The sequence below is a fragment of the Danio rerio genome, chromosome 15 (assembly GCF_049306965.1).
Source record: "Danio rerio strain Tuebingen ecotype United States chromosome 15, GRCz12tu, whole genome shotgun sequence".
NCBI lineage: Eukaryota > Metazoa > Chordata > Actinopteri > Cypriniformes > Danionidae > Danio > Danio rerio.
Genome location: NC_133190.1, coordinates 48306906 through 48329928, shown reverse-complemented (window position 1 = coordinate 48329928; position 23023 = coordinate 48306906). Strand labels below are relative to the sequence as shown.

General features: G+C 38.1%; 1 protein-coding gene across 1 annotated transcript in view; it reads left to right on the top strand.

Annotated features, from left to right (window-relative positions):
* Nucleotides 1-200: 200 nt before the first annotated feature.
* Nucleotides 201-23023, top strand: part of fgf12b (fibroblast growth factor 12b) — a 99611-nt gene continuing 76788 nt past the window's right edge. The window contains 1 exon segment of the mRNA NM_001045459.1: nucleotides 201-478. Within this exon segment, the coding sequence (NP_001038924.1) occupies nucleotides 454-478 (25 nt within the window). The 5' untranslated portion in view covers nucleotides 201-453.

The following is a 23023-nucleotide window of genomic DNA, read 5'->3' as shown; positions in this document are numbered from 1 at the left end:
GCAAATCAACAGAAAATAATAGTTACATTTAAAATTTAAACTTGCATATTTACATTTATGGATATTAAATTTCCAATACATAACAAGAGGTTTAAAAAGCTCGCAAAACGATGCTTCTATAATGTAAAGGGCTGATGCCATCACTGTACCAGTATAGGAATCGCATCAGGCTCTTTTAGGAGGGGTCACATGACACCTGCATGTGACGTCACGCCCGTGTGTCTGAAAGCGGCGGAGCTGCGGCAGCTCCCGTTAACGGCGCGCGGAACGAGCCCGGTCGGTCACACACAGACACACACGCGCACGCACACTCACACACACACATCAACAAACACCGCCACGCCCGTGACTCCGCCGTCGTGAACACACTGACAGCCGCGCCCGAGCGGACGGACGGACGGTCCTCATCACCGGAATCTTCATCCTCCGTGACCGACAGCAGCGCAACCGGAGATGGAGAGCAAAGACAAGAGCGCCGGTGAGCCACTGACGTCATTTCACGGGCATCTAGAGTGTATGTGTGTGTGTGTATGTACATGAGTGTAATTGTGTGCGTATATGTGTGTGTGTGCGTGTAGACTGCGGTACTCAGGTCTCCTGTCCTGACGGGGTCTGGGGTGGGGTGTGATGTATGTGTGTGCGTATGTGTGTGTAAGTGAGTGTGAGTTCATATTGGAAGCTAATCAGATGTCTGTAGTATATGTATCTGTGTGTGTGGGTGTTCATAGGTGATGCTGAACAGATGTCAGTCATATGTGCATGCGTGTGTGTGTGTTAGTAGATGATGCTGATTAATGTTAGTGATATAGATTTGTGTGTGTGTGTGTGTGTGTATATGTGTGTGTGTGTTCATATGTGATGCGATCAGATGTCAGTCATGTGTGTGTGTGTTGCATCTGCAGATGTTTTGAGTGCCGTTGTGTTCAACATCCTGATGCAGCAGAAAAAGGCTCCCGCATGTGGTTTGGGGCAGCTGGTCTGGCTCCACGCATCACATAAATCACAGTCCCGGCCGGGGCGGGTGTTTTGGAGATGCATTCAGTTTTGTGACACGCTTAGACACCTGTATGCATCATACGCTGTGTTTCGGGTGTGTATAGAAGATGTTTTGGAGCAGTTTTCGTGTGTGTGTGTGTGGATGCACAGGTTGTACGAATGCATGTTCTTGCGTTGAAGTCATCAACATTCAGGACGTGCCGTGCTGTCATTTTACTGCACTGAATGTTCGGATGGATTTGGGAATGTTTAAGATGTGTCCTATAGTACCTGTGTGTGTGTGTGTGTGTGTGTGTGTGTGTGTGATGTGTTTATGGCCCAGTATCCAGGACTAATAAATGCATTTGGGTCATCAGAGTCAGTCAAAGTGTGATATATGAAGCTGTTCGTGTGTGAGGTAAATACAGCGGCCTCGAAACCTATATACACTCCAAAAACAAGTGTTTTTTATTGGTTCCTTGCCACTTTTCAGTGCACAAACTGAAGGGTTTTTACATAGTCCTAAAGCTTAAAACCATTACTTAATAATAATGCAATATATATTCATAATGAACATGCGTGATGTTATCATGAGCGCTTAAGAATACAGTTCATTCATTCATTTTCCATCGGCTTAGTCTCTATTTCTAAGGTCGCCACAGTGGAATGAACCGCCAATTATTCCAGTATATGTTTTACACAGAGGATGCTCTTCCAGCTGCAACCCAGTACTGGGAAACACCCATACACACTCATTCTCTCACACACACACTCTTACACTATGGCGAATTTAGTTCATCAGTTCCCCTATAGTGCATGTGTTTGGACTGTGGGGGAAACCGGAGCACCCGGAGGAAACCCACGCCAACACGGGGAGAACATGCAAACTCCACACAGAAATGCCAGCTGGCCTAGCTGGGGCTCAAATCACTCAAATGACAGTGCTAGCTACCGTGCCGCCCGAAAATAATAAGCATTTATTAATTATTTAGATTTTAGTGAGCCCGTATTGGCACTCAGTGGTGTTCATCACAAAACACACACACACACAGCTTTCGTCTGCAACACCGTACAGCATTTATATGTGTGTGTAATTAAGGGAAGCCTTTAAAATCCCGAAAAGGACAAAAATACCCATAATAGCCCAAAAGCTTAACAGGTAAAGCTGAAATAAAATATAAATAAAGCGGCCTCAAAACCTATACACTCTAAAAACAAGTGTTTTTTATTGGTTCCTTGCCACTTTTCAGTGCACAAACTGAAGGGTTTTTATATATTCCTAAAGCTTAAAACCATTACTTAATAATAATGCAATATATATTCATAATGAACATGCGTGATGTTATCATGAGCGCTTCAGAATACAGTTCATTCATTCATTTTCCATCGGCTTAGTCTCTATTTCTGAGGTCGCCACAGTGGAATGAACCGACAATTATTCCAGTATATGTTTTACACAGAGGATGCTCTTCTAGCTGCAACCCAGTACTGGGAAACACCCATACACACTCATTCACACACACACACTCATACACTATGGTCAATTTAGTTCATCAGTTCCCCTATAGTGCATGTGTTTGGACTGTGGGGGAAACCGGAGCACCCGGAGGAAACCCACGCCAATATGGGGAGAACATGCAAACTCCACACAGAAATGCCAGCTGGCCTAGCTGGGACTCAAATCACTCAAATGACAGTGCCAGCCACCGTGCCGCCCGAGAATAATAAGCATTTATTAATTATTTGGATTTTAGTGAGCCCGTATTGGCACTCAGTGGTGTTCATCACAAAACACACACACACACAGCTTTCGTCTGCAACACCGTACAGCATTTATATGTGTGTGTAATTAAGGGAAGCCTTTAAAATCCCAAAAAGGACAAAAATACCCATAATAGCCCAAAACCTTAACAGGTAAAGCTGAAATAAAATATAAATAAAGCGGCCTCGAAACCTATACACTCTAAAAACAAGTGTTTTTTATTGGTTCCTTGCCACTTTTCAGTGCACAAACTGAAGGGTTTTTACATAGTCCTAAAGCTTAAAACCATTACTTAATAATAATGCAATATATATTCATAATGAACATGCGTGATGTTATCATGAGCGCTTCAGAATACAGTTCATTCATTCATTTTCCATCGGCTTAGTCTCTATTTCTGAGGTCGCCACAGTGGAATGAACCGACAATTATTCCAATATATGTTTTACACAGGGGATGCTCAGTACTGAGAAACACCCATACACACTCATTCACACACACACACACACACACACACACACACACACACACACACACACACACACACACACACACACACACACACACACACACACACACACACTCATACACTATGGCCAATTTAGTTCATCAATTCCCCTATAGCGCATGTGTTTGGACTGTGGGGGAAACCGGAGCACCCGGAGGAAACCCACGCCAACACGGGGAGAACATGCAAACTCCTCACAGAAATGCCAACTGCCCTAGCTGGGACTCAAATCAGCAACTCTCTTCCTGTGTGATGACAGTGCTAGCCACCGTGCCGCCCCAGAATAATAAGCATTTATTAATTATTTAGATATTAGTGTGCCCGTATTGGCACTCAGTGGTGTTCATCACAAAACACACACACACACAGCTTTCGTCTGCAATACCGTACATCATTTATTTGTGTGTGTAATTAAGGGAAGCCTTTAAAATCGTTGAAAAATACCCATAATAGCCCAAAAGCTTAACAGGTAAAGCTGAAATAAAATATAAATATTATATGATAAACAGTGCTGTCGAAAGAATAATCTCGAATGATTGCGTCCAAAATTAAAGCTTATACATTATGTATGTTTGTGTGTGTGTGTGTGTGTGTTTGCACTGTGCATATTTATTGTGTATATACATGAATATATGTTGATTTATATGAAATGTTGCTTTATATTTATTAAATTAATGTTTACATCTAACACAAGTACATATTTTGGGTTTGTATCTTCGCAATTAATCGTTTGACAGCAAAAATGACAACAACAAAAATGCTAAAAGTAAACTGGAAAAATGGAAAACAATTAAAGTAACTAAAATAAAAATACATGAGCAAAAAAGAAAGTGAGCAACATGGTGGTGTAGTGGGTAGCACATTCTCCTCACAGCAAGAAGGTTGCTGGTTTGAGCCTCGGCTGGGTCAGTTGGTGTTTCTGTGTGGAGTTTGCATGTTCTCCCCGTGTTCACGTGGGTTTCCTCAGAGTGCTCCGGTTTCCCCCACAGTCCAAAGACATGCGATATAGGAGAATTGGGTTGGCTAGATTGTCTGTAGTGGATGAGTGTGTGTGAATGAGTGTGTATGAATGTTTTCCAGAAATTGGTTGTAGCTGGAAGGGCATCCGCTGCGTAAAACATATGCTGGATAAGTTGCCGGTTCATTCCGCTGTGGCGACCCCTGATTAATAAAGGGACTAAGCCGGAAAGAAAATGAATGTATGAATGAACTTTACACCCTCATAAGCCTTCAGCAGAAGACATATTTTGTTTTAAACGAACAGTTCTTCTTTAAAAGTTTCTTTAAAGGAACATTTTGTGCTGCGTGAACCTCTCATGCATGTTAAAGGCTCTTGATGGAGTCAGAGATGCCCGTGTGATGAATCTGGGTTTTCAAAAGTTCTTCAAATTGCTGAGAAAAATGGATCTTTGAATGATTTTTGACTGAGAGTTTCCAAAAAAAATCCTCATTTTAGAAAACATGTTTAAAAGTGTTTCTAATTTGGAGGTTGAACTATTACGGAGCGAACAGGAATATGCTTGAAAGGGTGTACAAATATTTTGTGGAGAGAATTTAGATTTTTACAGACAAAGCTATTTTTAAAGACTTTACATTGGTAGGGATCATTCAATAGCAATGAGCTTCCCCAATTTGCAATCCTGGAAAGTTACCATACAACAAGGCTTCTTTAAATATCTATAAAGAAACTTTGTTGTATGGTAACTTTCCAGGATTGCAAATTTGCTATTGCTATTGAATGATCCCTACCGATGTAAAGTCTTTAAAAATAGCTTTGTCTGTCTGCTTCAAACATGACTGAAACATTTAAATAGCAGCCACTGCACTCCCAATGAAATGGTAAAGGCTTTTAATGTAGGGAATACATATTAAACCTCTTTAACATTATTAATAGGCTGCTGAGTGACTGATGTTGTTGGTTTGCACTGAATCACAGTTTCTGACTTTCAGTTTCAAGCTGCTAGTTATTTAATTTTCCAGATCTGAGGTGAACAATCTGCTGCTGCTTTCAGTATGGCAATAAATGTCACGTGTAATGATGTTGAAACTCACATTGGGAGCATTTAACACTGAATAAAGCCCATAATCAGTACCTGAGGCGATCTTTGTCAAAGTAGTTTACGCTGTTGTTCTGGGCTCCACACAATCGATTTGTGTTGGGACAACATGAAGGAATTTAGTTAGCTTATTAGTTTTTTTATAAATAGAAGTGGATTGCACATTCAACAAGTTGTTCGACAAAAAGAACTCAATAATTGTGGTGTTTGCGCCATACCTGTCAACCCTCACTTTTTTCCCGGGATTCTCCCGTATTTTACAGTTGCATCCTGCTATCATACTGTAAAGGTATTTTCCCGTATTTCTCCCGTATTTTCAGTCTTTCTCTGAAGGGTGGCAAATAAATATTGAAGAGCCGATCCTCCCTATACTCAACCCATACCACCGAACCACCAGGGGCCGCCCCTTGCTCTTAAATGCGAGTCTGTTCTGTGCTTTCACTTTGTTTAGGCATAAAAACACTTTGAAATAAATAAAAACGTTGCGATTCCCCTTCCTTTTCATTACAATCCTCAAAACAGTCATATAGCGGTGCGTGACTGTCAGCAGACGCACTAGTGATTAATAGACACTGTTTCCTAAACAGATTCTGTACACCTGATTTGAAGCGGAGCAAAAGTCTGGATTTTGGGTGCGTGTTTAAACAGATTTATACAAAACTAATTATAATAATATCTAAAGATGTTGATCTTGGTGGGTTTTTTTGTCAAACACAAGTAATTTCGTCCTAAATGAGCATAAAAAGTTTGGAGCGATCGAATGCTTCCATTATAACGTTAGATGTGTGCTTTTTTAAAGTGACACCTCTGTTATTTGATGTAATCAAACGAAAAAAAAATCTAAATAAATCATTCGTTGCTCTTTAATCAGAATGTGTAAGTCATGCAATAAACAAACGACTAATGAGATTTGATAACTTGATTCTGCTACATTATAATAGCTATTAATTTTAATAAGCTGTTTGCTAATTTATATGCTGCCAATGTATACTATTTATTTTTCTTTTGGTAATAATAAAACATATTACTGATCATTTAATTTTTTATTTACAATAAAACAGCTTCAAATAAGCATATTTAGTAATTTTGGGAGTTTTTAGGGGGGGGGGGGGGTGTATGAGGTGAATCCCTTATTATGGTGGACAAATCCCTTATTTTCACATTCCAATGTTGTTAGGTATGGTTTCAGCTCATTTTAAATAAAGTAGCTTAAACAAACAACAAATGTTTTTTTTCTTAAGTGTACGCTTTCAAAAATGTTTTACACATTTCCCTCACACTGTCTCAATGCAAATTGAATAGTTAATTTTATTGTTTTTACAAATTTAAGTGGTTCCAACATAAAATCAGGTTTTCCCAAAAATAACCTTAGGAATTATGATTTAAACTAATTGTTAATAAGTAGTTTGAACAAACAGAAAAAAAGAAATTTTTTAGGGTAGAAAGCATTTCTAAAATAGAAATATAGTCACAGATGCAAGACAAAAACTCCCTTTAAAGGGCCACGAAACCCCCCTGTCTCAGCAGGGTTTTCACACCTCTAGTTTGAAAAAAAGTCAGGAAAGTGGGCGTGTCCTGTTTAGGTGGGAGTGTCAGGGGAGGGAAAGAGGGAAGGTTTTTATTTTAATTTTTTTTTTTTATTGACAAGATACATAACATTGTGTAGAATGTGAGAATGCAAAGAATATTAGGACTTTTTTAACAATTAGCAAAGACAAATAATAATAACAATAAAAAGAAACAAAATAATAAAAAAATAAAAATGCAAATACAACCCACCATGCCACCCCTCCATTCATACAAGGTATAATTGTCACAAACTATTTACAAAACATTTCTCATTTTGATCTTACGTAAAGAAAGTTGAAATGGTTGATGGTAATGATAAATAAAAACAGTAATGTCCAGAATGATCCACAAATAAATTACATTTACATATATGATAAAACATCACATTAAAACAATAACATAAAATAAGAGAAAGTAAAAACAACAACCACAAAAAAAAAAAAACACTAGCAAAACTAACAATAATTATACAAAATAATCAGTTAATAATAATCAGAGGTAATGTGTCCAGAAAAGAGGGAAGGTTTTGCATAAAAATGGGAGTTTCCGTTTGGGCAGGTGCTGATGTTTACAGAGGCAAAACAAACACAGAGGCAGAGGAGAAAGACAGTGACTGTGTTTACATGGACATCAGTGATCCAATTATTGCCAAATTCTTAATTTGTCAACTTTAAGTGCAGTTTGGCACTTTCACTTTCATTCAGGAGCATTACCTGCATGCCCCCTGAGACAAACGAGATATTGGGGTTCTTTTGTGTGTGTGTGTATGTATATATATATATATATATATATATATATATATATATATATATATATATATATATATATATATATATATATATATATATATATATATATATACAGTTGAAGTCAGAATTATTAGCCCCCCTGAATTACTAGGCTGCTTGTTTATTTTTTACCCCAATTTCTGTTTAACAGAGGGCAGAATTTTTCAACCCATTTTTAAACGTAATAGTTTTAATAACTCATTTCTAATAACTGATTTATTTTATCTTTGCTATGATGACAGTAAATAATATTTTACTAGATATTTTTCAAGACGCTTCTATACAGCTTAAAGTGACATTTAAAGGGTTAACTAGGTTAATTAGGTTAACTAGGCAGGTTAGGGTAATTAGGCAAGTTATTGTATAACACTGGTTTGTTCTGTAGATTATCGAGAATGTTTTAACAGTCTAAATGTTGTTCGTCTACAGTACTTGACATTCATACATTTTTTAAGTGTGACTTCAGCTTTAAATATACATGCTCCAATGGGAGGTTTTCCAACGTCATGCTTTAGAAGAACATTTGTTTTGTTTTGCAAATAGTTCATGAAATTAATTCCTTAGGAAAAAGTGGTTCTTGACCCAGAATGGTGGTATGTTCATGTATTTTCATCTAAGATTTTTAGCTCAATAAACTGCTATTTAACAGCTTATTAATAGTTAGTAAGGTAGCTATTGGGTTTATGTATTGATTAGAGATGTAACATAAGGACATACTTCAGTCCTAATAAACAGTTTATATGCTAATAATAGGCTGGTGGCAAACCAGTAGAAAATGATGTGAATTGTTACTTAAACTATAGTGTTACCACCTTTATTTAACAAAATAGGTTCATTCTGAAAGTGTAGCCCTATATACATTTCTGGAGATCGCGAATTATGTAGCCGGAAGTACGTATGGCTGCATTTCGTCATTAAAACTAATGCTATGGGGCGGTGTGATGTCGTTTCCTTTCACGCTTATCTCTGTATGGATGGCTTTCCCGCTGTTACCAGTTGGTCCAGTAGCTCGCCATGTACGTTGTTGGACTTGAGTTGACTATGATGACGGGGTTCGAGTCTGGCGAGGAACAGTTCCAGAAAGCGGTTAAAGGGCCATGAAACCCCCTCGTTTCAGCAGGGTGTTTTCACACTTCTACTTTGGAAAAAGTCAGAAAAGTGGGCGTGTCCAGCTCTGTTTAGGGGGGAGTGTCGGAGGAACTAAAGTGGGATGGTGTGGGAGTGTCTATTTGGGCACGCGCGAGTTTCAGAGTCAAAATACACACACACACACACACATACAGTAGAAAGTGATGGTGTTTAACCTACATGGAGATCTGTAGTCGAATTATTTGCCAAATTATTAAATGGTGGACTTTAACTGCAGTTTGGCTCTTTCATTCAGGGAATTCATTCATGCCCCTCGCGACACACGAGATATTTGATTCGAGGAACTGCTCTAAGCGTGTATTTTTCATGCAATGTTTAATACCGCACGGCGAATGAGAGAAAAAAAACCTCAGCATTTCCCAGAAACTTAGATGCACTCGGCAGGTAGCGTCAGAAAGCCGCGTGTGTTATTCCGGTCACTAAATGCGGTAAAAACCCTACACGAGGTTAAAGTTTGGTTGTGGTGCTAACGTGTTTACACTCTGTGCAATAGTTTGTTAGATACGAACAAACTGAATAAACAAAGAGCACTGGTCGCTCACTTACCAAATCTGTAGAGACAGGACAATCACCAGCAACTAGAGCCGCGTCTTTATGAAGAGAAGACTACAAACGAATCCAGATCTCAGCGTTTGCAGATGAGAACAGCTCTCAGGTAAACAATAATCCTCCTTAGACACGTAAGTTATTGTTGTCGCGCGTCGCGTACACTGTTAATCCACACGTGAGTCTGAGCTCTCACAGAGAGAAAACGAAACTTAACTGCAGCAAACTATAAAAGCAACACTTCACGCTTGTTTTGCCAACACAACGTGGCGTCTCTGTCCTGAAAACACGGTGATAGTAATGAATATTAATGAAGTTGCACAATAGAGCGCGCTGATTGGTTTGAACCAAGCCTTACTCATGCATTAATGCATCACACTGTAAGACGTAATAAGACACACTCTGGCACAGACGTCCAGTCTGCACGCTGGAATACACGCTATTATGTCATGGCCGTGACGCAGCTTCAAAAATTCGTTTCAAACAGGAAGTACGAATTTGCTTGAAATAACGCAAAAACAACCAATTTACACTTTTTAGTGAAATATAGGTGTCCTAATAGTGTTTATAGCAGTGTGGGACACATATACGACTGTCAACAGCTCAAAACATGTGTTTTGGTGTTTCGTGACCCTTTAAGACAAAAACAGAAGCCAAAAAATAAAATAAACAAGTAAATAACAGTTTCAATGAGTGCCCTAAAAAGGGTTAATGCAACATCCAATGCAATCCTTTTCAAATGTTACTAAAACACTGAAGTGTCCAAATATATATAAGAGTCCAAAATCCAATCCAATTTAATATATAACTTTTTGTGGCTCTAAATGTAACACACAAACACACACCCATAGATGAATTACCAGTTTGTAAACATTTGTAAACAGCGAGGTTGAAGAAAAAACCGGGAGCGCTAACATTTACACTGAGGGAATGACATTCGATGCGGTACAGAGTTTGGTGTTGTTTTAGAGATAAGTTATAATGATTACATATTATATATATTATTTACATAATGCTTTCAGCCTATTATAACAGCTTGTCATCCAGAGATAAGCACAGTTATTCTGCAAAATTAACGTTAAAGTGAGCGGCGTTTGTCTAGCAGGTCCATCTGCGATAGCACCCTCCCAATGGATATTGGATTAGACGAAATGACCAAATATACAAGTCCAAGTTGAATCTCCAAGTGATTGTACATGAGAGAAGTTAAAGGCCTACAAGTCTTGGTATGCCTACAATGTTGTTCAGTGTGGTCGTGTGCAAAAAATAATGTTCCATGATGACCAGATTCAAAACTATGTAGTGCTAAAAACCGAGGTTCTGCCTAGGCAAAGACAAGGAAAGAAGACGGAGCTGTACAAGGCCTGGGTAATTATCAACAAGCAAAACTACTGCATTCTGACAGCGAACTGCACCTGTACGGCAGGGTATGTGAACGCACATCTTTACATTTCATTCTGAGCATTCAGTGTCCGCAGTTTAATTCACCATATGTACCTGTTTTTGCTGAAATCATTGCTGCAATCAAAAACGGGTGATGTGTCTGATTCAGCATAGCGTCAACTTACCTGATATAACATGAGAACTTCAGAGTCCAGCAGTTTTAATTAGGTTCTCACTCCATTCAGCTCTTATGATGGCTGTTACGCCTGTTTCACACCGCAAGCGTCAGCGGCGCGTGAGCAGAGCGTGAGCAGCGCGTATGTCGAGCAGTAGCAGCACGCTGGCGTTTGCCTTTCACACCAGCTGCGTCTGCAGCGCGCAGCTCTTCGGCAGCTGCTGCAGAGATCAACCTATCTCTGTCTATTCTATCTAGTTATCCATGTCTCTCTATATACAAATACACTTTTTAAACTTTTCATCTGCACCAAATCCCCTCCTATGCTGATTCTTTAACCTGCAAATGTTTATTTTACAAATTTTATAGATCAAATAGTGCTGTATGCTTCTCAAGCTAACTTATATGAGAAGTGTCTACAGTCAGAGGACAATCGCCTGTGATATCATGTCATTTGTTTGATTATCAAGTTGCTGTAGACCTAGTTATAATCATATTTATACAATATAGTTATAATGATATTTATACATGATCAAACTAGTGTTACTTTCTCCGCTTCAGTGATGTCCAGCGGCAGAATAACAGCTCGTTAATTCATGCTCGTGCAGAGGATGAGACGGACAAAAGTAACCAATGCATGCCATTCTTTTACTTATTTTCGTGTTGTCAGATTCACAGTGCAAACAGCTCCCGGTAGGAATAACTCGAGTGAACATAAAACAAAGCCGATTAAAACTTTCTTGCTCTGCTTGAGCTGCACAGAACACAGCGAGCGCTGCATAATCCAGCATGCGTGTAGAACTACACTACCCACAATACACTTCGCTATGGACTACAAATCCCGTAAATATTCCATTTCCCCTCTCCCTAAACACTAGCGTGCAACTTAAGCAAAACTGATAGTAAAATAGTTTTACATTTGGTTTTGTAGTTCGGGCCTAAATAAATGTTTGTTGCCGTTTTTAATCGTTTTAAGTTCATTTGAATGACTATATATAAACCATTTGACATTATTAACGCATTTATTGTGTAAAATTGCTAGTTTTTACTGTCATTCAATGTGTTTTGGTCATTATCAATGCACTGTCACTTTAATTGAGCGTGAGCAGCGCGTCAAAAATAGACCCAGCGCCGAAACTATCGCTGCACTGCTGCTTCGGCGACGCTCACGCCTCGCTCTGACGCGCTGCTGCTGCGTGCGGTATGAAAGCTCTCATCTGTTAACATGGACGCCGAAAACACACGCGCTGCTCACGCTCTGCTCACGCGCCGCTGACGCTTTCGGTGTGAAACAGGCGTTAGCTAAAGACGTGTGTGGTTGGCATTAAAGCAGTGTGGTGTACGGTAAAAGTTAAGTGTTCTATTTTTGGACTTTTGATTTTGGCATCCTACTGCACAACACCACGTGTTTGCTATTGCAACCGATCTTTTTTTGCAATCGGTATGCGCGGTTGAACCTGTGTGACGTCATATGTGACTTAGGTTGGTAATTCCTCTGTACATTTAGATGTTCAGTGGCATGGAGGTCTGATGGCGATTGTGTGTGTGGAAAATGATAGTTAGGCGGGTGATGCTCGCAATTGATTTTGGCTTGTCTTTCAGACGGCGAGACAATAAAGCAAAACAGTCGTACACACTCACACACATTGTCTGACTCTTAGAATCTACATCTGGAGGAGTCAATCGATGGCACTGTATTCTTTCAGTCTGATTCGCCTTGGTTTAATTTCAGGTCGGAGGTTGAATGTTATATTTAGCTCGTCTGAGACTTTGAAAAAAAAAGAATAAAGTCTGGTCCACACTGCGGCTTATTCCAGCCAAAAAACACCCACTTATGAAGGAAGAGTTTCCAGTCTGCTGCAATGAGCATGTGTTGTCTGATGCAGTTCTAGACTCAATTTAGAAGCTGCATTCTAATGGTGATGCAATGATTCTAATATGGATATTGGTCAAATGCATAGATACAGTGCATCCGGAAAGTATTGATAGCGCAACACTTTTTTCACATTTTTTATGTTACAGCCTTATTCCAAAATGGATTAAATAAATTTTTATCCTCAAAATTCTAAAAACAATCCCACCATTATGACAATGTGAAAAAAAGAGTTTTATATATATATATATATATATATATATATATATATATATATATATATATATATATATATATATATATATATATATTAAGGGTGTCACGATCCTCCAAATCCTCGATTCGATTACATTTTCGATTCTAAAGGCACGATTCGATTCGATTTTTGATTATGAATAATTAATTAATTAATGACCAATTAATTATTTGTAGCCTACCGTTTAAACTACCTGACCTGCATGGTCTTTGTTTTACCCATAAATAAATCATACAGTAAATGAATAAAGGCAAGATACACACATAATTACCACCTGGGGGGTGGCAGCATCGACGATTCTATTTTTTGATTCGATAATCGAAATTGAGCATAAATTTCGATCGATTTCGATTGACACCCCTAATATATATATACTTTCTTCCAACAACTTTTGTTGGAAAAAAAGTTGGAAAAAGTGATTTTTATAAAAATTTAATAGTTTAAAGCAGAGATTATATTACAGTGCAAAACCCTTGTAATAAACTGCTGGTCATTTTCTCTTATTTTACAGACTTGTTTGCTGCACTATATTATTTCTTATACATTATATTATCTTAAACTACTGAAATGTCAATAAAAGTCACTTTGTGAAACTGTATAGTTGACTTTTTAACATCAAAATAGCAGTGGTTGATCACATTATGTCACGATTACCAGCGATCATTTCCCATAAGATCGCTGGTTTGCACCTACAAAAACCATGGACTACAAATCTGCCATTTCTGGACTACATATTCATACATGCACTCCGGTCACACTCACACATGCTTCCTCATCTAGACTGATTACATTCACACCACCTGAGGATTGTCAGAGACTGATTAACACACACTATTTAAGCCACACATCCACCCCTTCAGTTTGCCGAGTCTTGTTATCTGTCACAGTAGCATTACAACACGTTTCCCTGTCTTGTTATCTAGTGTAGCGACCGTTAACCTTGTTAGCCTCTTTGCCTGCCTTTCTGACCTCTTGCCTGTATTCGACTGTGATTCTGGATTGTCCTCACACACCTGTTTGCACCACTGCTTGCCTGACTGTGAATAAACTTGCATATTGGATCTTACCTCAGTTGTTGGTGTTACTCCCCGTCGTTACACATGACATGTTAGTCAGATGTTTGTTCAAGTCTAAGTGAGTGTTTCTTGATTACCAGACTTTTTTGATTGTTTAAAATGGTGTCTAAGCAAGACAACAATGACCGAAACAGAGGCTTGTTTGTAGAGAGTAACACAGGCTTTGTGCTGCTAATTCTGAAACAGGGGAATGCTGGGAAATAGAGGGTCACCTGAGGACACTTACCGTCTCCCAGGGACTTTTAAAGGAGTGGTGTGTTATTTTTGTACCACATACAGTTGAAGTCAGAATTATTAGCCCTCCTTTGAATTTTTTTTCTTTTTTTTAATATTTTCTAAATGATGTTTAACAGAGCAAGGAAATGTTCACAGTATGTCTGATAATATTTTTTCCTCCGGAAAAAGTCTTATTTATTTTATTTAGACTAGAATAAAAGCAGTTTTACATTTTTTTAAACACTATTTTCGGGATAAAATTATTAGCCTCTTTAAGCTAATTTTTTTTTTCAATAGTCTACAGAACAAACCATCGTTATACAATAACTTGCCTAATTACCCTAACCTAATTAACCTAGTTAAGCTTTAAATGTCACTTTAAGCCAACCTAATCTCATTCTGAAAACGTAGTCCGGCGGACGTTTCTGGAGACTTACGTGGCCTTGGTACGTATGGCTTCATTTAATTTTTTAAGCGAACGCTACGGGGCGTGTGACGTCGTTCTTCTTCGTGCTCGTCGGCTGACAGCTCACCTCCGTGTGAAGGGCTTTCCCGCCTCGACCAGTCTGTCCGGTTAGCTCGTCGTGTACATCGGGGGAGTGGAGACCCTCAGGTGAGCTGACGGCGACGATCGGGTTCGAGTCCGAGGAAGAGTGGTTCCAGAAATCAGGTAAGACAATAACAGAATCCAAAAAAATAACAGGGTGAGAATGTGGTGAAATCTGAAAACGCAGTCAAAATCGCTCAGCCTCAGCGGTCTTGCCCAACTGAGTATATTTTCTCTCAAGGTTTTTTTTCTTCACATTGGCCAGTCGGTGAAGTTTTTTTCCCTCTCTGCTGTCGCCTCTAGATTGCATAATTTGGGATCGGTAAACCACACTGAACTGAGCTAAACTGAACTGAACTTAAACACTAAAAAAACTGAACTACACTGTTCCAATTTACTATGACCATTGATATAAAACTGCTTTGTCACAATCTACATTGTAAAAGCGCTATACAAATAATGGTGAATTTAATTTAATTGAAACTCAGACGAGGGGGCTTTTCTTTTTCTGGACGGCTTTTGTAAATCGTTGCTTGGGTTTAGGGAGGGAAGCAAGCGGGCAGGCGGCCGGGTCAATTGGTAAAACCGGTTGGGTCTAGGGAAGGAGGACTAGGAGATGGGTCGGCCGATTGGCCGGTCGCCAAGTTAATCATTCAGTCAGTCGGACAGACGATCACTCGACAGCGGCCTCCAGTGGCTTTAGGCGAGCGTGGCCACGAACGGCTCTCGCGAGAGGTGTTCGAGATGCGAAAAAACGCACACAACGGCCTCTTGCGGATTCGCGAAAACAAAAACTGCACAAATACCTACCTCCCGCGTGTTTCGTCTCCAGAAACGTCTGCGGGACTACGTTTCCAGAATGAGCCTGATTTGCTTTAAGCTGGGTTGCTTTAAGAAGTGTCTTAAAGAATATCTAGTCAAATATTATGTACTGTCATCATGGCAAAGATAAAATAAATCAATAAATACATTATTAGAAATGAGTTATTTAAACTATTATGTTTAGAAATGTGTTGAAAAAATCTTCAGAAATTGGGGAAAAAATATACAGGGGGCTAATTATTCAAGGGGGCTAATAATTCTGACTTTACCTGTATATGCAAAAGAATCAATCTTTCATTCAATCAATCCATCCATACATCCATCCATGGATTTATTACAATTAAAGTTATATTATCTTACTGAAGTATTGAACCATATGTGCATTAACAGTGTCTGTATTTTGTGATTCTGTAGTATTTTTGGTTTATTTGCAGTCGTGAACTGCATTATGGGATGTTGATCTCTGCTCTGTTGACTTTTGATGTTGATTCAACATCAAAATTCAACAAGTTTAATAAAGTGACATTTATTGACATGCACAACACCAGCCCAGACAATATAGCACTGCAAACCATTAAAACTGTTAATCAAAGTCACTTTTTTTCCCGACATTTCAAGGTTAAAAGTTGTTGGAAGAAAGATCAAAGTGCCATAATGCAATTCAAAAGCAGAAATAATAATAAAATATAAATAAATCACTAATCACAAAATATGAAAAACTCCTAATTTACCAATGTTTTTACAGTGTATATCACTAGTATTTGTGTGAGGTAGTGTTTGATATGGCGCATTTACAGGATTACAACAGCAAGTGGCAGCATACTCTCTATCTATCTATCTATCTATCTATCTATCTATCTATCTATCTATCTATCTATCTATCTATCTATCTATCTATCTATCTATCTATCTATCTATCTATCTATCTATCTATCTATCTATCTATCTATCTATCTATCTATCTATCTATCTATCTATCTATCTACCCATCCATCTATCTATCTATCTATCTATCTATCTATCTATCTATCTATCTATCTATCTATCTATCTATCTATCTATCTATCTATCTATCTATCTATCTATCTATCTATCTATCTATCTATCTATCTATCTATCTATCTATCTATCTATCTATCTACCCATCTATCTACCCATCTATCTACCCATCCATCTATCTATCTATCTATCTATCTATCTATCTATCTATCTATCTATCTATCTATCTATCTATCTATCTATCTATCTATCTATCTATCTATCTATCTATCTATCTATCTATCTATCTATCTATCTATCTATCTATCTATCTATCTATCTATCTATCTATCTATCTATCTCTCTACCCATCTATCTACCCATCTATCTATCTATCTATCTATCTATCTATCTATCTATCTATCTATCTATCTATCTATCTATCTATCTATCTATCTATCTATCTATCTATCTATCTATCTATCTATCTATCTATCTATCTATCTATCTATCTATCTATCTATCTATCTATCTCTCTACCCATCTATCTATCTATCTATCTATCTATCTATCTATCTATCTATCTATCTATCTATCTATCTATCTATCTATCTATCTATCTATCTATCTATCTATCTATCTATCTATCTATCTATCTATCTATCTATCTATCTACCCATCTACCCATCTATCTATCTATCTATCTATCTATCTATCTATCTATCTATCTATCTATCTATCTATCTATCTATCTATCTATCTATCTATCTATCTATCTATCTATCTATCTATCTATCTATCTATCTATCTATCTATCTCTCTACCCATCTATCTATCTATCTATCTATCTATCTATCTATCTATCTATCTATCTATCTATCTATCTATCTATCTATCTATCTATCTATCTATCTATCTATCTATCTATCTATCTATCTATCTATCTATCTATCTATCTATCTATCTATCTATCTCTCTACCCATCTATCTATCTATCTATCTATCTATCTATCTATCTATCTATCTATCTATCTATCTATCTATCTATCTATCTATCTATCTATCTATCTATCTATCTATCTATCTATCTATCTATCTATCTATCTATCTATCTATCTATCTATCTATCTATCTATCTATCTATCTACCCATCTATCTATCTATCTATCTATCTATCTATCTATCTATCTATCTATCTACCCATCTATCTATCTATCTATCTATCTATCTATCTATCTATCTATCTATCTATCTATCTATCTATCTATCTATCTATCTATCTATCTATCTATCTATCTATCTATCTATCTATCTATCTATCTATCTATCTATCTATCTCTCTACCCATCTATCTATCTATCTATCTATCTATCTATCTATCTATCTATCTATCTATCTATCTATCTATCTATCTATCTATCTATCTATCTATCTATCTATCTATCTATCTATCTATCTATCTATCTATCTATCTATCTATCTATCTATCTATCTATCTATCGTGTGTGTGTGTGTGCTCTACTTGTAGGTTTAGCTGTACTTGTGATGGCCCAAATGTCTTCTTTTATATGGTAAAATATTATGACAACCAGCCATTAAGGAGATTTTACTAGTTTTTCTTGTATTGTTTCTACATGTTTCTGTGATGCTTATGTTTAGGAATTCATCATTATCCTGATATATAAACATGGGAAGTCTATACAAATGCTCAATAAAATTGTGAAATAACACACACATATACATAAACATAAGCATACACATACTAAATGACAGATTCTGTTCCATTATGACACACACACACACATGCAATGACAGGCTCTGTTCCATAACAAACACACACAACACAAACACACACAACACAAACACACACACATAAAAATTACTGATTGCAATCCATTATGACACACACGTACACATTGTAGATGGAGATAACTGCATCTGAATACATACACACACATACATACACACTCACACACACACACACACACACACACACACACACACACACACACACACACACACACACACCTACACAGAAAGCATGCAAAATTACAGATTCTGTTCTGTTATGACACACACATACACACATGCAATAACCGGTTCTGTACCATAAGTAACGCACACAACACAAACACACACACAACACACACACACACACACACACACATACACATGCAATAACCGGTTCTGTACCATAAGTAACGCACACAACACAAACACACACACATTAAAAAAATTACTGATTGCAGTCCATTATGACACACACATACACATTATGGAAGGAGATAACTGCATCTGTATACACACACACACACACACACACACACACACACACCTACAAAGAAAGCATACAAAATTACAGATTGTGTTCTGTTATGACACACACACACACACACATGTTCCATAAGTAACACACAAAACACAAACACACACACAACACACACACACACACACACACACACACGTAAAAAATTACAGATTGCAGTCCATTATGACACACTCGCACACACTGTAGCTGGGGATGACTGCATCTGCACACACACACACACACACACACACACACACACACACCTTCACACACATCTACACAGAAAGAAGATAACTGCATCTGCATACACACACACACCACACACACACACACACACACACACACACACCTACACAGTCACATACAAAATTACATTTACTGGTTGTGATCCATTTCAACAAACACACACACACACACACACACACACACACACACACACACATAATTACAAGTTCTGTTCCATTAAGACACACACAGACCCGTCCCATCTCTGTCGTGTGTGTGTATGTGTTGCAGAGGAATGCGTGTACGCAGCAGTCTGAGTGTGTAAACAGCAGTATTAATAGCTCCTGCTCTCAGTAACTCCATCTTTACACACTCAGAATAGCTGCCGATGTCTCTGCATTACGCAGAAGTGCAGATCGCCTTTCTCACGCTGCTGATGCTTACACACACTCATAATTGTGTTTGATGGACATGAATCTGTGTGTGTGAGTCTGTGTGTGAGTGTTAGGGTTGGGCGATGTCGACCAATTTGGCATTGTACGAATTCTAATGAGAAACATTGCGATGGACGGTGGCATAGGAGGTGGTACATCAATTATTTATGAATAGTTAATTAATTCATAATGAATTAATTATTTGTAGCCTACCGTTTTAACTACCTGACCCGCATGGTCTTTGTTTTACCCATAAACAAATCATAAATAAATGAAGATAAGTTGCATACAAATTACCTCCTGTCAATCACTTTTTCCGCAGGACTCTGGCATGAATAGGCAGAGTGATCTGTGTCCTTATAATGGCGTTGACAGACTTGGTTGGTAAAAAAGGTGCACAACCAACACTAAATTTCACAAAAATTACTAAGTACAAGCGTGAAAGCGAAAGACTGAAGCAGTGTACTGACGCTGTGACACGTTACCTGGATTCAAAAGACTGAAGAGTTGTTAGATAGAGACAAGATTAATTAAATATCTTGTTTAACCACTAAAGTGAGACGTGATCCAGCGGTACATCCTTGATTATTTGTCCAACGTGCACTGTGCTCTAAGCACCCACTGACTGCCTGGAGCTCACAGGCACACATACGCTGCAGCACATGATAGCGTGTGTGTGTGTGTATGTGTGTGTGGTCATGTGATGTGTGTTTTCAGCAGTATAGTGTGGATGGAGAGCTGTTCAGAAATGCTACTCTAAAAAAAATAACTCAAGAGGTCTGTTACCACTACATAGTTTAATACATTATTAACTTCAAAAATTTAAAATGCTGATTAGATTCAAACTTTTAAGTTGCCAGGACAATTTTATTAAGTTTTCAAAACGGGAAAATATTGATAATTACATCAATTCAAAAATGTGGCAAATTTAAAGGTAAATATATCAGTCAGTCACTTTAAAACGATATTTAGAGATAGAAATTGGGTTGATGACTCAATTTTTCCACACTAATGGAGTTGTTTTGTATTTTTAAGTCCGCACAGCGATGTTTTTTTATATGCTGATAATATGGGACAGTACATGTTTTTGTTTTGTAAAACAATGAAAACCTGTGGTTCAATAAAAAAATAAATTAATAAATTAATTAAATAAAAATGTAAAATTTTGTCCGGATAACCAAAAATGTTGTTGTTAAATGTATTTCTTACAAGCATGAACATGAAACATTAACAAACAAAAAAAAGTAACAATTCCGCATACTTAATTTATTTGAGGTTCTAAACTCGAAACTGTGCATGTAATCCGTCTTTCGGATGAGACGTTAAACCGAGGTCCTGACTCTCTGTCTTTAAAAATCCCATGGCACTTCTCGTGAAAGAGCAGGGGTGTAACCCCGGTGTCCTGGCCAAAGCCCCTCTATCGGCCCTTGTGATCATGGCCTCCCAATCATACCCTTCCACTGAATTGGCTCGATCACTGTCTCCCCACTCCACCAATAGCTGGTGTGTGGTGAGCGAACTGGCGCCGTTGTCCTGTGGCTGCCGTCGCATCATCCAAGTGGATGCTGCACACTGGTGGTGGTGTGGAGAGACCCCCCCTTCATCATTGTGGAGCGCTTTGTGTGTATGACCATACACAATAAATGCGCTATATAAATACACATTACATTACATTACAATTAAGTACACTGTGAAAAATGCAGGGTTCCACACATCATTCATGTCGTTCCAACACAAATCAATTAAGTTAACTTAACACTTTTAACTAATTTATATAGATTGGACATAAAAAATTTAAGTTGTTCCAATAAAATCTCAAGATCTGTGTTGAATCAGCTTATTTTAAATAAGTAGTTTGAACAAGCAAATAAAAAATATTTTTTTAATGTACATAACACTGGGTGTGTTTTCAATTTTAATAAAAAAAAACTAATTGAAACAACTTATTTTGTATTTGAGTACTTGACTTGAAATTTGAGGTTTTTGCTATGTAAAATGCCTCTGATTGAAGAGGAAAAGATTTGGCTGACATAATAAAGTTTGTTATCTGTACTTCATTTTATTAGAAGTTGTCGAAACTTGAATATATTAATGCACATTGTTTTTGTTTTGTATACGTATTTTTTAGAGTGTAAAATACAGTGTGGACATTGTTTTCGTGGCATATTTCATAACTAAGACGTATTAGCGTAAACCGTGCCTGAGTGTGTGTTTTTGTGAAGGATTGCAATACCGGCTCAACATCGTCTTGTCTGCCGGTCATCTGCGATGAACTACGGCATCGTCTATCAACCCAACCCTAGTGTGTGTGTGTGTGTATGTGATTGTGTGTGTCTATCATTCCTTTGTTCATTCATTCATTCATTCATTCATTCATTTTCTTTTCGGCTTAGTCCCTTTATTAATCAGGGGTCGCAACAGTGGAATGAACCGCCAACTTATCCAGCATATGTTTTACGCAGCGGATGCCCTTCCAGTTGCAACCCAGTACTGGGAAACACCCATACACACTCATTCACACACACACACACACACACACACACACACACACACACACACACACACACACACACACACACAGACACACACACTCATACACTACAGCCAATTTAGTTCATTAGTTCCCCAATAGCACATGTGTTTGGACTGTGGGGGAAACCGGAGCACCTGGAGGAAACCCACTCCAACACGGGGAGAACATGCAAACTCCACACAGAAATGCCAACTGACCCAGCCGGGGCTCGAACCAGTGACCTTCTTGCTGTGAGGCGATTGTGCTACCCACCCATTGTGCTTTATTGTGTTTGTGTGGGTGCATGTATGTCTGTGTGTCTCTTTGTGTTCTTTGTGTGTGTGTATGTGTGTGTTTGAAAGAGAGAGAGGAAGTGTGTGTGTGTGTGTGTGTGTGTGAAGCAGACTAGAATAGCAGACTGCATGTATTATTAATGCAGTAAGTGTACTGTACACAATACAAGCAGAGAACACTCCAGCCCTCATGTAATGCTCTGCGTTTAATCATTTACTTACAGCGTGACGCATATAAAGGCTACTGTAAAAAACAGCTTTGTTCAACGTTGTAATTAATGATTAGAGGAAGATGCGGGAAAATAATGCTTATGTTCTCCGACATCAAAATTGCACTTTAATTCAATTAAAGTCTTTGTTATTAATTTAAACAATTTACTGCATGGTGGCTCAGTGGTTAGCACTCTCACCTCACAGCAAGAAGGTCGCTAGTTCGAGTCCCAGCTGAACCAGTTGACATTGCTGTGTTCTCCCGGTGTTGGCGGGGGATTCCTCTGGGTGCTTCGGTTTCCCCTACAGTCCAAAAACATGCGCTATAGGGGAATTGATGAACTAAATTGGCAGTGGTTAG